This window comes from Nannobrachium achirus (genome assembly GCF_963921795.1).
Source record: "Nannobrachium achirus genome assembly, chromosome: 18".
NCBI lineage: Eukaryota > Metazoa > Chordata > Actinopteri > Myctophiformes > Myctophidae > Nannobrachium > Nannobrachium achirus.
Window position 1 is genome coordinate 20,858,751 of NC_137825.1, and position 17,585 is coordinate 20,876,335.

The 17,585-nt window shown below is 41.6% G+C and overlaps 1 protein-coding gene across 1 annotated transcript in view; it reads right to left on the bottom strand.

Moving 5' to 3' along the window:
* The window catches only part of LOC308302668 (calcium-activated potassium channel subunit alpha-1a-like), a gene marked incomplete at both ends in the record, with an annotated part of 159,590 nt that extends 142,770 nt beyond the window's left edge, over window positions 1-16,820 (bottom strand). Inside the window, one exon of the mRNA XM_080746953.1 lies at window positions 16,578-16,820. Coding sequence (XP_080603079.1) covers window positions 16,578-16,820 — 243 coding nt within the window. The remainder of the gene's footprint in view (window positions 1-16,577) is intronic.
* Between the last annotated feature and the right edge of the window lie 765 nt (window positions 16,821-17,585).

The window sequence follows — 17,585 nt, forward strand, 5'->3', positions numbered from 1 at the left end:
GATGGATGCATGGATGGATGTGGATGGATGGATGGATGGATGGATGGATGGATGGATGTGGATGGATGGATGCATGGATGGATGGATGGATGGATGGATGGATGGATGGATGTGGATGGATGGATGCATGGATGGATGGATGGATGGATATGGATGGATGGATGGATGGATGTATGTGGATGGATGGATGGATTGCCATTTACACTATTTTGCATTTTGGAAAAAACTGCATATTTAATGTTGAGCTATCCTAAATTTGTATTGCTTAGCTGCCCACTGGACTGTATCCATCTCTGGGTACAGGGGACTTTCACATAGGAAAGGGGCCAGGCCCCCGCAGGGGGCTTTTTTCTAGTTGTTATTATTATTATTATTTCGATAAAGTAGAACAACCATTAAAAATTCATAATCATTTAAAGTTTGTATCGTGCTCGGACTCTCTGTCCTGACAGCTTGCTGCTGCTGCTGTTATAGATCAGCCTATTAGTCGTACGATGGTGTTGCGCGCTGAAAATATCAGAGCTACAGGCTCACAACACGTCTCAACTCGCCAGGTTGAGAGCTTGTATATCTGCCATTTAGATATGCAGAAACACCGTCGTACGGCGAAGGCTCGAAGCACATTTTCTCCAATTTATCAGCGCGGTGTACGGGACTTCTTGGTTCGCTTGGAGTCGGGGTTTAGGTTTACTCTTTACTGTTATGACAAACAGAACCGGGCGTGATCTGAACCGGACCCGGTTGAGGATAATAAAACAGGGATACAAACTTCTATGGGTCGTGGAATCAATGCCACTCGAGCAAGAACAGTGACTGTCTGTGTCTGATCACAGCAATGGATGGATTAAGTGCCAAGAAAAGTGGTGAAAGTTGGTGACGATGCAGGCAAGTTGCTTGCGCCATCATGACATAACATTAACAAAACAAAACATGTTTGCATATTAAGGTTGAATGAGATGTAAAAGCCCAAATCATATGAATTGGTAGGCTACTGTGCGACCGCATCGCGCAAGCAGTTCCCTTGCGCCCACTTTATTCATTTTATTTTTTGGCAAGCCCTCTGAGTCTGCACGAGTAGATTAATATAGATATTTCGGCTGTGAAACTGGATATTTTTTAAACCGGATAAATAAGTGAAGACATTGAAAAATATCTGATTCACTGGATCCGTGTAGACATGGAACCCGGATATCTCTGAAGACTTTACTGTGTGTGTGCTTGTCCCCCTAGTGGAGGTCTGGGGAATCAGATTATTTTAGACCTAGATATCTTTGTCGTGTGGAGTGGACCTAGATATTTTTCTATGTGGATATCTGAAAAAACGGGATATATGACATATCCAGCTCCGTCTGGCCTAGGCCTTAACCAAACCAAGCAGTACAAACAGAAGATCTGTGAGGAAACATGTCCACGGTTCGCTTCAATCTCATACCACTTTACTCTGCATTTAACAGTACACTTAAAAGACATTATAAATGTGTCAACATTGACTGTGGTCAATTCTTTGGGGGGGATGTTAAATAGGTTTAATTGGCATCACACTGTTACTTCCCAGCCGTTTAATGACCTATCTAAAAATGCACTCGTTCACAGTGAATTTTTAATGCAAGAGAAGGGAAAGTTCAACTATAAATGGCCATGGGTGATATAGTATATGACATGTCCAATTATTCTTGCCAAGATTCCCATGTGAGGCAGAGACGACTAGTTTCAGCTTAAGGCTACAGGAAATTGGGCATCTTTCATGTGAAGACATGAAGTCTCATTTACTTGGACTTCTATCCTAGATTCCGTTGTGCAAGTATTACACAGAATATGGTAAAATAAAAGGGGGAAAAAAATATCTATATTATAATATTCATGTGAATGTTGATGACAGATGTGCAAAACTATATGAACGTACGTAACCCACTTTCTTTTTGTATAAAGATCCTGTTTTATGAACCACAACTTGGCTGGGGCTGTCACAATTATTAAATAATCGTCTAATCGCAATTATTTGACATAATCACAATTATTTTGTGATAATCGTCAACGCATTGTGAGCTTGTAGATCGGCTATTTCCACTATCAATGTTCTTTTTAAAGTGTAAAGTTGTCAAATAGGTCCTTCATTTCTTTGTATATTTAGGTTATGTGTCATATCTGCCATGTGCAACTTCAAAGCCTACAAGCCAAACAGAAATGTAATTGTCAGCGACAAAAACACAATTAAATCGTTAATCGCAATTATTTGAGTGACAATTAATCGTCATGTAAAATGTCATAATCGTGACAGCCCTAAACTTGGCTGGACAATTTGTGCTCCAAAAGCCTCATGAACTTTACAGTTATTGACCAATATCAGACAGCAAGCAAGTATATGAAAAGAGCCATTCGTGCACAGCATTTCCTCGCTGACATTTAGGGAATGAAAGGGACACAGACAGACAGACAGATGGATACAACCGGCATTGCACAACTGGACGTCAATGGTGACTATTCTGCCCAAAGGGCACCGGTCTAGTCTAAATAAAGATTTGACCATGTAACCTAAATCTAGACCCTCTGAAACTTTATAAGCACAATGCTCCAGTGTAATCATTTCTCAAAGGGTGCGTTAAGCTAAAATAGAACATGTGGCCCATGACACATTTTCAGCAAGTCAATGAATTATTAAAACATGTATTAATACTCATCAGAGCATCTCAATAATGAATCAAGACATTATCTATGGCGTAAGAGGAGACAAAGGACACATCCAAATTTAGAGTGGTGATATATTGTAGTCTGACATATGTTCTCTATCTACTATTCGACTCAGTTGCTTCGGAAATTAACCAGCGTATGCACACGATGCGAGAGTGCCGTCTAGCCAAAACCAATTCAGGACTCCTGAATCGCTGCCCCGTACTCTCTCCTATCTAACATCAGGGTCTTAAGCTCTACAGCGTTGTTAGCTAAGCTGTCATGCCACAGCGCCTCTACGTAGATGGTGTGCCTATCTTGCCTTTCCTTGATTGGGTTGGCTCCCATAGTGCCACATTTCAGATGTGGTCCACCCATGTGACACCTTGTGCCATTCGTAGCATACTTGTGTAGACTCTATCCAGGGCCAGCTTAAAGACCTATAATGAAATGGCTTTTTGCAACCATATTGTAACATTTCCTAGTGAAACAGAGGCTGGGTGTACAGTATCTCAGCCAATCACAGTTTCAGCCGACCGCCCATCCCCTCGTGCTATGGGATCTACAGTAAATACAACTAGAAACAGTAAATACAACTAGAAAGATGCAATTGAAAATCGCAAGTGTGGTTGCCTATTTATTGCCTAGATAAACAGGACGTCATGTGAAGCTTGGACAATCCTCAAGCTAGCATCACTCCCCCATTGATCTCAATGGATTTATCATTCACAAATAAAGTTTACTAGAATAAGGTGACTATATTCTACAGAAGGTTAACTGTCATGTGAAGCTCGACCAATAAAGCTAGCAACACACCAAATGTTTTTCCTTAAATTTCCAATTGCTTCTGAAAGGTGCAATTCTGGGAAATTGCAAGTGTGGTTGCACTGATGCGAGTCACCAGGAATCCACCGGGAAATGAATTCCATCTTACCATTTATATTATATATTAAGATGTCTAGTGAAGCATGACCAATCCTGTCTGATTGGACATTATTGTGGGCTCGCCTGAAAGGCGAGAACACTATGTTATCTTCATTATTTATTTACCAAGTTCCGCCACGACAGTACAAAGGCAGGGCCCTTAGCCAATGAGGTGCAATTGAGGTGCGGAAAAAAACATCTGGGAGTGGTGTTAGCTGGAGTATTGGTTGAGCTTCACATGACAGTTACTGTAGCACGCTGCAGAATATAGTCACGAGCGAGCCCACACTGTTTCGTAGGAACAGTATTTCTAGTTTTGTCCAAGATATCTGGCCTTAGAACTCAGATAACTTCAGTTAAAAAGGTTAACAAAAAACAGATTCACTTTAGCTGGCATAAAAGTTCTCTGACCTTGAACAATAGTGTGTGTTGCCTATAGCAACCATACTAACTACACTGCCGTGTTCAGCGTGCGACGCAACGCGTTTGCACACTGCAACAAGGCAGTGCCAAATCAAGTTTGTTACTGCAATGCCCATTTCTCACCTCGAATGCTTTCAAATAGTAGTGCTCTGTTTGATGTGGGTTAGGGTTTAAAACGCAAACACTTGTAATGCTCCGCCAGGCCAGCATCTCGAATTAGATTCAGAAAACAGTGGCACAGCTCTCTACTGTCTCCATAACGAATCCTCTACAGTCTCCATAATGAATCAGCTCTGTGTGGAAGAGGGACATTGACATAGCTGTTCTATGGTATTGACACACTGGGATATGGGATCGACACGTTGCGCTATGGAATTGACACACTGTGCTATAGGATCGACACATTGAGCTATGTAATTGCAAGGTGACACTCATGATATTACAGGTTGAAAATAGAGATATGGTGAGAAATTCAGTCACCCGAGAGAGACTTGGAACCGCTGCTCCTACTCTACACTACTCTCCCTCTGCCAACCTGGGGATGGCCCTGAACTGAGCTCCTGCTTCCTTCAGGGCATGAGGAGTGAACAGGCCACTTCTTATCACCTGACAGGGGTGGGGGGGTTCCCTGGCTGGACGCAGCACGCGGAAGGAACCCGTTATTCCAACCAGTTCCTTTCCCCTCCTTCAGGCACTCTGGCTGACCAGGGGGAGGTAGCATAGAGACCAGGATTACGACATGTTTTTTTGTGAGGGTAAAGCTGAAAGCCTCCGAGTCAAAAGGCCTAATTGAAATACACTGATTTAATGATATCATAAAATCAACCCCTCCCCTTTTATCGTACACCCAACACTTTTTTGGAAAATAATTTTCCTCCTAGTATAATAATAATACCTGATCACTCTGGCGGAGCGACCCCCCGCCGGGCCCCAATATGAGGTTTTCGCCACCCCCCCCCCCCCCCCCCCCCATCACCGATCCTTCAAAATTGGTCATAAAAAAACAAATTCAAGGGGCTGCTACTCGAAACTTGTAAAAGACCAAAATCATTCTTACCCCCCCTTCACTGTAAATATCTTCTATTTCTTTATTTATTATTTTCCCTTTCTGTTATTGATGATATGCTATACAAAGTACTGTGTTTTATCCACCTGTCTTTACATGTTATGAGATACATGAAGTGATTCCTGTGTAAATAAGCTTATAAGCTTACTAGGATCTCCTTTTAGTTGACCATGTACCAATGAATTCATGTCATGAAACTATCAGGATCAATGTTTTTTTGAAGCGGTGAAAACCGCTTCCAAGGTATAGCTTTGTCTGTCCCGTACATTACACCCTCCAGAAAAACGCGATTATGCGATCGCAGAATTTCCCGCAATAATCAATAAATGCCGCTGATTATGCGGGGGCTCGCATGATTTCACAATCCCCGCATATTCACCACATATTTCGCATATTTCCGCGGAAAATATGCGAAATATGCGGGCATCGCTTGATTTCACAATCCCCGCACTTTTTCGCATAAAAGTATAGTCATGCTTCACCGTTCAATCACGTTCAGACACAAAACAGAAGCAAAACAATGATGCGCTGAGAAACACGTGGCTCGTCCTCTCTCTGTGTGTGTGTGTGTGTGTGTGTGTGTGTGTGTGTGTGTGTGTGTGTGTGTGTGTGCCGTGCGATTGCGTGCACGCTGCACCGTGAGAACTGCAGGCAGACAGAGAGAGAGATGCAGGCATAACGGTAGGCTATACGGTATGAGCGTTGGCCCTCGCCAACGTGACGCTAGAATAACACACTCTTCCTCGGTCCTCAAACTTCAAGAAACGACAAATTAAAGTTTTTCCTACTTGTTTTGAGGTCTCCATTGTACTCCGTTTGAAACGTTGTGTCGTTGCCGTTCAAAGCAAACGAGCACCTCTCCGAAAAAAAGTAGCACGCAGTATTCCATGGATGGATAGGAACAGCAATTGAATGCATAACATTTTAATCCCTTAAATACCTTTAGAGAGAGCAAAACCACATAAATAAACCAGAGTTTTGCTTTAGCAGTGAGCTGTATCCTTAGCAATCGCATAGGCCATAGGGTAATTATTTTTGCCTTGATGTAGCCCATTAAGGTAATTAAATTGCAGATATTTGACAGAGGTTTGCTTTTTTGCCTTGAAAATAATGAAAGGCAGTCAAAAAAGTCTGTTTTGCATTTCTCAATTCACTCAAGGACCCTTAAATTTGTGTTTTGACTACTTTGATGACTACTTAGTGATGTTGTGAGCTTGTAGATTGTCTATTTCCAAATAGCCAGTGTACTGTATATTAAAGTGGTTTAATTAATAGTTATCAATTTTTATTATAATATGTATATATACTGTACATAGGCTATAAATATGTTTTTTAAGTTCCCGCATATTTCGCATAATTTCGCATTTAATCGCAACTTTCACAAGTTCCCGCATATTTCGCATAGTTTCGCATTGTCATCGCATAAATTCACACAAAAACCCTGCATAATTCACCGCATAATCAAGGATTTTTGCCCGCAAAATCAAGGATTTTAGCCCGCATAATCAAGGATTTTTGCCCGCGTTTTTCTGGAGGGTCTAGTACATGTCCTCCTATAGCTTTGTCTGTCCTGTACATGTCCCGCGCATGTCCAGAACGAAGAATTGAGGATTGGTCAAGCTTCACATGACAATTTGGCTCTCCAGACAAAATCATTAATTCATTCAGAACTAAAGCACATAGAAAATATATATCTAGAACACAGAATGTAAACATAGAATAAAAATTCACGCTTCACTTCGAACCGAGGTTCGATTTTTCTTGTTTCTACGGTTTACTTTTGACCTCAAGAACAACACTTTGACAATAACAGCAGTTGGCAGCACAGCGGCTGCCGACACAATAAAATACAGTAGGCAACAGCGGCCATCAGAACACAATAAGTACAGTGCATTGAGTGCAAATGCTATTAATTACCTTAGTTGAGTGGAAATTATGTTCCTCCTCTGAGTCACGGACTGATCAACACTATCCTAATTGCTTCTGTAGCCTACAACTCTTTTTCTTTTTTAAATGGGAGGTCGGCCCACCAAAGAAATCATATATTAGTTTCAGAGCCATAATGTAAAAAACTACCGATAACAGCCCTAAACAGACTCAGGTCTCACTTCTTCATGCCTACCGCTAAATGTAAACAGGAAACAGCTGGCCTCAAGCAACTGATCTGATTTGGGCAATCACGTAGAATTCGTCAAGAGGGGCATAGAGTGTCTTCTCAATCCGGTGGGCATTTCAAAATAAAAGTTGTATTTCTTGTTGTTTTTTCTTGTTTTCCCGGAGCGGTGGAGGGCCCCCTCCCCCCCAATGCGACTGCATTGGCTGCTTTGCCTATAGCTCCGCCCCTGCCTGATCATCATGTTTTAGGGGGGAAAGAAATCATGGCACCCCATCTTTAACACATACTTTATACCAATGAATACAATCAGAATATAGAGCTTTAACCGTTTCATGGAAAAAAGGTTTTGTTTTAATTCAAAAGATATCACGCTACCTTTAACTGTCATTCATTTTTAAACACCCACTCACCAACAGAGGACATACATTATTTTTGGGCTATCTAGGCTAGAATCTAGAAAGTACTGTTCCTGAAGAAACAGTGTGGGGTCGCTAAGAATGTTGATAGTTGTATTAGTGTTAAAGTATTAGTAGCGTGTAGGATATTATACAAATGTAATAAATAAATAATTCCCCTAGAATGAGTTTCAATGACTTCACACTGGTTAGAGTAAAGCATTGCACAATTACAGCTATTTCAATTGTCACAGATATTGAATGACTGTCAGTTTGTATAACAAGCAGATAGATGCTCTGAGTCCCCCCATGCACCTGACAGATCTAATGAAGCAATAAGCCACAAGAGGCATGTGGTTACCTGGTATTTTATAACGGCTGAGAGCCGTGGTGAGACACGAGGCGAAGCCAAGTGGCGTATTGCTTTTTGCTTATTGCTTTTCTAAAACGGTTACAATATGGTAACATGAAAAATCACAGACACGTACCAATTAAAACTGTTCTATTTCACTAATAATTCACAACAAGGTCTGCAAGAAAGTAGTTCCCAGCTACAAGAAAGTAGTTCCCAGCTTTTTTGCCAACAACACAGGTGCAGATAATTGGTGCAATATGGAACACTGTGGAAAGAAATAACGCACCTGGGTTTGATATAAACTGATTCAAGGTGTGGATTATAGTCTCATATAGCACAGCAATTAAAGGGAAACCAGCCAATCAGAATCAAGGAATGGAACTAGCCGTTTTAGAATGCCTGATTTATACACCATACTGCACATCAAAAATAGCCAATCTACAAGCGCTTGGTGAACCAACACCGGTGCAAAAGTAAGTCCATGTATAAATCAGGCTTGAAGATAGTGTGAGTAGATGAGTCATTGCCACAGGTTGTGCACACTGATTAGAGTGAGTATCATGGCTCTGCCTGATACCAGCACAACATACTTTATGAAATAGTAAATGGAAAATAGACTGCATTTCGCCTTTCTCCAGAGCGCTTTAAGCAGTAAGGGGTCAAGGACACTTCAACAAGCAGCGGGGTTAGGGTGGCCATTCATCCGGTTTTAAGCCGGACAGTCCATTTTTAATTAACAAGTTCATAAATAAGAGTAGAATTGTTCACTTTGCACGGTGTGTTACGGACGGTTGATGTCGGCAACGAAGGAAGGTACATAGAACGCAACGGCATGCTTTGACTGAGAGACAATGACTCAATGTGAGAACTGCAGGTTTTCAGTCTTCTTTCCCCCGTTGGATCCCCAGTTATGAACAAAATAACTAGCTGTCTGAGCTATACAGTACCCATACTGTATGTCCACAACACAAGTCTCCCCCTCTCTTTAATATAGCCTACAGTCTGTCTGTCTGTCTGTCTGTCTGTCTGTCTGTCTGTCTGTCTGTCTGTGTATATCATAAAATGAATGAATATCAAAAGTCCATATTTCAAAATATTACAATATTACACAAGACCACTCAAAACGAGGATTTATAATAGAAAAATGTCAACCGAAATGTCAAACTTTTGAAGTCAGAGTTGCTTGAAGTCCAGTGGGAAGTTTCCGCAGTCAGTTATGATTGCTATGGGATGCTATGCTATGGGATCTGCAATACCTTTTTGCACAATATTCTATATTCTATAATATTTTTGAGCGGTGGTCACAACGCTCCTATACGTGGCCGTGTGTGTGGGTCTGTCTGTTTGTCTGTCTGTCTGTCTGTAGCCTGCAGTAACCTTTTCTGACCACACATGTTAAGGGAGGGGCGCTGTTGTTCAGGCCAGGCCAGACCAGGCACACACACACACACACACGCACACACACACTCACACACACACACACACACAGGGGGGAAGGGGGGGGGGGGAAACCACCGCTCAGTTCACACGGGTGTGATTTTTTAGATTGATCTGTAGATTACCAGCTACTCGGCGAGGCTGTGTCACAGCAGTGCTATTGAAAAGCTGGGCTTCCCAATGTCGGCAGACTGCTATTTACAACAAACAGTTTCTCTTTCCCAGACAGATAATGGCTGTCATTCATCACCATCTCCCAAACCGACAACTTTCATCGATTGGCATGGGGCTGGGACGGCACATAGGGTTATAGCTACTACCTATGGAGGATCAATCTTAGGCATGGAGCCTAAGAGCCAGTGGTTTATGGCAGTGGTTCTCAACCTTTTCAGGCCACGACCCCCAAAATAATCATATTTTAACTGGGGATATTGTATAACACGGTTCTATTGTGAAAATAGCAGATCTACATGCTCACAAAGCCTCGCGTCGCGAGGCCTTGTAAGCATGTAGATCATCTATTTTCACAAATTCTGCAACATTTGACAATTTGGCCAATGTAATTTGTCATTTTAGAGGTATTACAATGTCCTGAGATTGTCGCTTTAGAAATGTGCATATACCCTCTATACAATTAAACTTTATGTTGGTTTGTTTTACTGTTTAGTGAGAAAACAGTGTTGCACATTAAGTTAATCATCTGGGGAGTGGACCCCCCAAAATAATTTGGGGACCGACCCACAGGTTGAGAGCCAGTGGTTTATGGCAGCGAGCTTCCCACAGCTGCAGGCCATAGCCTAACCAGCAGAGACGGAATACAGCAAGGGCAGGAAACTGATTATCAGCTTCCATCTATGAACAATGCACTAAAAGCACTATGTTTGGGATGATAATGCCATGCGCAGACTGGGTGTTCCTACAACACAGCCCAAGAGCTGAGACAATTGCATGAGTGGAGATGTTTTTTGTTTTTAATACTTTGCTTAGCTACATGTAGTTGCTTAGCAACAAAAAAAAAAGCCTGATTCATATGGTCTATATTATAGCGTATGCGCCTGACACTGCATTTCTGACATTCTGAGGGGGTGTTATTGTCGGAAAAGGAAGATGGGGCAGAGGCTGCCAACAATACAAACAACTAGAATAAAATAAAGAAGACAAAGCATGGAGGGTAAGATTTGATGCGAGAGGAATAGATTAGAAGCACTCTCTGTCTGGCCCCATGAGAGACACAACAACAGGTTGGTGAAATTCACCAGCTTCCTGTGACAAAGTCTTGACAAAAAAACATGCCAAATAAGTGACCACAGACGGTGGACAATTACATAATTGCCATCAATACGTGAAACATTAGTTCTAGAAGACTTGACTCATTTAATGAATAATAAGAAAAGAAAAATAGATCCTAGATCAATGATTATGTCGACTATCCCATAGTATCCCTTTAGAGTAAATATAATATAGTGCATAAATTGTGGCAGTAAGCTGACAGAACCCTGTAAAAGCTAGGCCACAGGAAGCGGACTAATATGAAAGAGACATCTCTCTCTTCGAAGGTCAGAGCCTTATCCTTGACGTAGCCCTTTGCCATTTCCCTCCTACCTTGCTTGTCTGCCTGAGATGAATGCTCAATGCATTAGGTCGGGATGAGAAACTGGGCCTATCTCAAGCATCATTATATTATTATGAGACATTCTTTGTCCTTCTAGGTAGGAGGAAGGATACAACCTTGTTTTATTTTTAATCAACGGTGAAAGTTGTAAAAACTTTAAAGGTACACCCATTTCATCATGTGAATTCTCAAACTAAAACAAACAACGAAGTGTAAAATTAATGATGGGGCAACAAATAATGTACGTCTGTTGTCTACATACTAGATCAGTGACGTCAATACGTGCGCGTCACGCGTCTCTGACGCATTCACGTTGCCTAAAGACGCATTCACGTCAGTGTCCTTGGGTCCCATGGACGCATCCACGTTAAAATAATTTACCACGTCGCGAAAAAAATATATTTTAAAAAGTCCAGACGCCACCATTGTTCATGGGTGAAGGCATGCTACTTAATGCTATGTTAACACAAATGAAATCCGCGTAGAAGGTCTTAAAACAGACGATAGAACTAACGACAGTGCGTTCTATCGTCCACCGATGCCATTTTGGGCGACCGTAGATGGTCACAGAATTCAATGGGTGCCTGAGTTTTAGCGTAGCACCGGGCCGCTCTCTGACCATAGTGGCACAGCATGTTTGGTGATACACCGAAAAGGGTTCCCCCACAGAACGTGTGCAAGGCACAGCGCTGAAATTTGACGTCTCTACACTGCAGCGACACAACAAGCAAGCAACACTTTATGCAGCTGCACCCATCAGAACTTGCATCAAAGCCCTGATAATATTTATAATAAATAATTGCTCTTCCTTGCGTTAGCATGGAGTCTGTTCTTTAGAGACTAGAAGCGGAGTTTTACAGAGTCCATGGAACGTAGTGGGGGCGCTCAGGCTAGCGCACCCCAGGCTAGTGTAGCTAAGGCTAGTGTTAGTGTATTAAATGTGGAGCAGTGTCTGCCTCGCTCTCTCCCCGACCGCGTCCACGGTGGTGTCGCATTAACGTGTATTTTGCGATCATCGCACACGACGGCGACGCTGCCATTAACAAGCGAGCTTTTCGTGTCAAGCATGCATGCAGAGGCAGGAGGTAAACAAAAGCATCCAGTCCATAGAGTTGATACAGTCAGGCAAGTCAACGCGCATTCGCGCACTGCTATGACGCTCGCATCAGCCCGTTCCAGCAGTGTTTCTCAATCAGTAGTCCGCGGACCTGACTAGCGCCGCATGCATGTTAATGCACAACACAGGCATGCACTCGTCTCCGACACACACACACACACACACACACACACACACACACACACACACACACACACACACACACACACACACACACACACACACACACACACACACACACACACACACACACACACACACACACACACACAACGTTTTGAACGATTAAAACCTTTTTTGGGGGAAAAACTTTTGAAAAATAAAGAAAATATATGTTTTTATTTTTCGATAAAATAATCTTACAATTCCAAATTGTAAGATTTGGAATTGTGGTTAATTTCTTTCATACACATTTCTACGTAACATGAACATAACCATATAATAACCAATTCAAGTTAAATGCTGCACTTTGTCAAAAATGACATGACGCGTTGAATTTTTGTGGGACCCATAAAATATCCCTGGGACTCATCCGAAAGACCCCTCTTGGGTCCCGGGACTCATTACATTAAAAACCTATTAACATCACTGCTAGATCATATCCATACAACATCATAAGTATGGAAGGACTATGGATTTAAATCCACTGTGGTGCATCCAGCTTGCCAAGCATGTATTGTATGGAAAGACAAAATGGACGTGATTGGGGGAGGGAAGCGGGGCGGGGACTGAGCATTGGTTCGACCTCCCGTTGGTCCGAACAGGTTAACATTCACCAATGTTGGCAGGTTCGAATTTCACCAGGTTAGCATTCACCAGCATTAGTTTTACTGAGGTTAGGGTCAGTGTTAAGGTTAGGTTTAGGTGGTCGGATCGGAATAATGGAAGGTCGGAACTATGACATGGCACCAGCTGGGCAGGGATGGTGAACTTTGTCGCTACACTATGAGCTGGGCCTGTCAGTGGAAATGGGAGGTGCTATGTCTTCCCAGTGGGGGATCCTCACTGGCAACTGAGCCACGGTACAACAGCATTGGCAAGCTGTGGGAGTTAAAAAATGTCTTCACAACTGCTGAAAAAGCTGCTGAAAAAGCTTTCCAGGTACGAGTAATCATGACATCATGAGTGGAGGAAGTTGCAAGTTGTAGTGTATTGACTTGACTGTCTTGCATTCAAACAAGAATTGACACACAGTCAATATAAAATCTGGTGGATTGGTGTGTTGAAGTTAGTGTTGGTGTTCTTTCTCATGTATATTTCATAATATTCTAACTTACTGTAGGCTATATGTCCAAATGATGATGTTTTTTTTACCACATAACATCATGACTTCACAATGTCAGGTATCTTAGGAAAAGGCAACGTAGGCCTATATCATTTTGTTATCACATAAGAGCGACGCACTAGTTACATGCAGTTTCTCATATTTAACTACTTTGACACCTGATCTACCTACAGTACAGTCCAGTTGGTGGCGGTAATGCACCTTTAAGGTTACACCAACCACCAATAAACCCCAAAGAAAAGAAGAAGCAGCAACCATGTGACACCAAGACAGCCTATGGGCAATGCGACCGAGTATTTCCCGGTGAGTTTAAGGCAGCGCAACGGTGGGGGCTTGGGAGTGTGGGGAACACGCACCACTGACTATTGCTGATGATGGAGAGGTTATATAGCTTGAGAGGCACTCTTGCCGATTTAGTAAGAGACTCGTCGCCAATTGCAAGATATTTAAAAGTTATTTGGGGCCATGATTATATCCTTTTCTTCCCTCAACTAGACTAAGAATTTATATTGTCTGTCTGTGTTATTGTTTACAACCACAATTATTCACGTGTGGCAAGATCGCGGTTCACTAGTTTTTAGTAGCCTATAATAGTGTAGGCTTAGAAGCCTTTTCCGAAGTTAATTTAATGTTTTCCATTTAATGATTTCCTTTCTCCTCATCTAATCTTGCGCTAATGCACGCAACTGTTTTTGCCATGTTTTAAGGCCGTGTAGGCTTTTCAGAAGTTAATTTAATGTTCTCAATTTAATGGTTTCCTTCATCGTCATCTTCCGCTAATGCACGCAACTGTTTTCGCCAGGTTTAAGGTCTTATTTTAGTTGTTTCTTTCTCATAAGCTCGCAACCCTCCTTGCCCATCGGCCCCCACCGTTGCGCTGCCTTAAACTCACCGGGAAATACTCGGTCGCATGGGCAATAGGTTGTGTAAAGGTAGCGCACTCACACACAGGAAAGAAAGAAATCTGTTACCAGATTTAAAAACAGCTATACTTGCATTGCCCAGGAAGCCTGCACTGTTACCTGTGAAATTAAGTGTATATTCGATCTAGGCCTACTGTACGTTTCCTTGTAGCATTTGTTTATATAGAGTTGGGTTAGTTTACTTCTTCCACTCCTGTCATCACAACATGTTATATACTGGATATTTTCTTGAATGTTAGGGTGGGGCCTATTCAACTCTTCCAACACCAATTTCCAAAAGATTTATTATTTGTGAGAATGCCAAATTATAACATAATATTGCTACCCTTTTTTCCACATAATGTAAAATGGTCTGTTGTCCTGATGTCCTTAAGCTTTACTCTGAGAGTGTGTAAAATGGACCCAACTCAGAGTTATGCTGATTATTATTATTTTCTTGTAGAAAGTCAGCAGTGAGATTAAATCCACACTCATCACACTCCCTTAAGTCTAGGGTTATTTATGATATGGCATGAGCGTCGACCACTATACCCAATGCTATTGAGGCGCACACTGTTGGCAAAACAATGTCCCTGAGACGTCCAACAATGTTTGACTCGTCGTTGACGCAGCAGCAGCTAGCAGCTGCACTGCATGTGCCCACAGCCTCTGACTGGCAAAAAAACTATTTCTGACACTGGACGCCTGACAAACAATACCAAAGTTCAGCGGGTCATTACTAGCCTATTGTTTGAGGTACAGAAAGAAGATCCTCATTGTGATACAGTGCATCACATGAAGTTCAAATATGAAAATGCAATGTTAATGTTTGTGACACCTAGTAAAAAAATAAATTCGTAATTTTCAATCCAATGGAAAATGTCAGGTGTCTGAGAGTAAGACAAATAAGACATCACATGTAAAAACATTGATTTGATCCCAAAGACCTACATATTAGTGGCACTGACAGCTTATAGAAAACAAGTGAAAACAGCCAGCAACATGTTCATATGACAGACAGCCACCAACATGTCATCAATGGAAGTAAAAAATGTATAGATATTTAAACCAAATGTAACTAATGCTAGAGGTGTATAATTAATATAGGCCTAGATAGAAGATTCAGGCTACCCTCTATAGTTAGTCAGCCACAGCAGGGCAAGTTCAAGTAATTTTAGATGAACCAGATAAATATGGAACTAACAACAGGTGTCATCTGCATTATTTGCAGCTATGGCCGATATACTCTCCAACTCCTATCCATTCACATTCACAGGTTACACAGTAACAAGACACGAAATGTCGTCTTAATAGATGCAACTTTGAAACACAAGTATGACGTGTTGTATGAATGAACCTGTTTCATACAGTAACCAGTGGTCCTGGAGGGTGTTCCAGGTGGTCCCCAGCTAAATGATGGAGAGTTGGTCACCAAATGGACCCTTATATTAGATCTTTAACTATTCAGAGTGTAATTACAAGTCCAATTGGTTTCATTTTACACTCTTACGAGTTAAATTGTTAAAAATCTTAATAGAAGTCTCCACAATTATATAATGTAGATTAATTGTTATTTTGATCAACGTTTAGCCTGTTATCGCTCAATGGCATCTATACAGAATGGAATTGTGGACAGGCTGAGAGGCTGCATCTCATCAAATGGTGGTCTGTGGCTCAAATCCACAATAATAAATAATGGACTTGATATCATGAAAAAGGTTGAAAACCACACTGGCCTAATAATAATAATAATAATTAATAATAATCAGTGGTGTAGAGTAACTAAGTACATTTACTTAAGTACTGTACTTAAATACAGTTTTGAGGTATTTGTACTTTACTTATTTCCAATTTTCAGTAGGCTACTTTTACTTCTACTCCACTAGATCTCAGATCCAAATATTGTACTTTTACTCCACTATTTGAAAACTTTAGTACTTTGCAGATATAAATGATTATATTATAAAACATAGGTCTACATTAATCCACTTTAGCCCTTTTTTATACCTTGGCTATTTGAAAATAGCCAATCAACAATCTCACAACTAGTAGATCTGCTATTTTCAAAGATTTTGTACTTTTACTTTTAGTAGGCTATAGTACATTTTGATGCCAACACTTTTATACTTTTACTCAAGTACATTTTGAATTCCAGACTTTTACTTGTAAACCAGAGTATTTTTACACTGCAGTATTGATACTTTTACTTAAGTAAACATTTGAGTAGCCTACTTTTTCCACCACTGATAATAATAATAAATAATAATGGGAAACATACCTTCTTTTTGCCGTTGCCGTTGCAGTGGCAGCACACGGTCCACAGGTACTTGAGAGTTCTCCACAGGAGGATGATGAAGAGACCCCCGAAGAAAGTGACCATGGACGAGGCGAGGAATGCCCACCACATACGCTGGCCATTGCTGTCACAGGGCACATCTGGCGAGAAGGGGATCTTGATGACATTCATCTTGGACATGTGGACGGACGAGTCCGGGTTGAATTTATCTCTGTTTCTCTGCATTGTGTGTAGTATATAGCCTGTAGTAGTAGTAATAGTAGTAGGGCTATAGTCTACTAGTGTGCACGATGCCCAGTGAGAGAACTAGCATTGGGAAGCTTTGGGGATCGCTTCTTTCCAGCGCCCCCTGCCAAGCGGCTCAGCCATATTGTGTCAACCACCTTCCCATCATCGGCGTTCTCATCTCTCTCTCTCTCTTTATTATCGATAGGAATTGAGGTGTCGACAACGTAGCCAAACTCTCCTTCCCAAAAGAAAAAGGAAAACAATTATAATAAAACAATAAAATAAAAGGATCTCAGCTGTCAGCCCTCACGACGCCTCTTCATGTCCTAAAATTGCGCGTATATTTCCTAAGTGCGTAAAATAAAATACAAATCACACAAGGCTGTAAACTCTATATTGACGACAGTTATTATCAACGGTCCCCCGGTTTGTTGTTTACGACTGAAGGCAAAGGGTTATTATAATGATTATTTACGTCCGCTGTCGTCTGCCTCAGTCTGACGACAATCGATGCTTCTCCCGTGCACCTTGTTGAAAGAGCGCAGCTGTCATGATGATGATGATGATGATGATCCGTTACTTGTGCCCCAACACAAAGCGCACTGTTGAATACTCCTATCCTGGAATAATATACGACCGATCGAGGCGGCGGCGGCTCCCCTTCGTTCCTTGTCCTGTAGGATCACTAGTGGTGCTCCTCCTTTTTGAAATGATTAATAACAGCGTCCGTTTTAAAATCGGGAACAGTGTAGGCTATAGTTT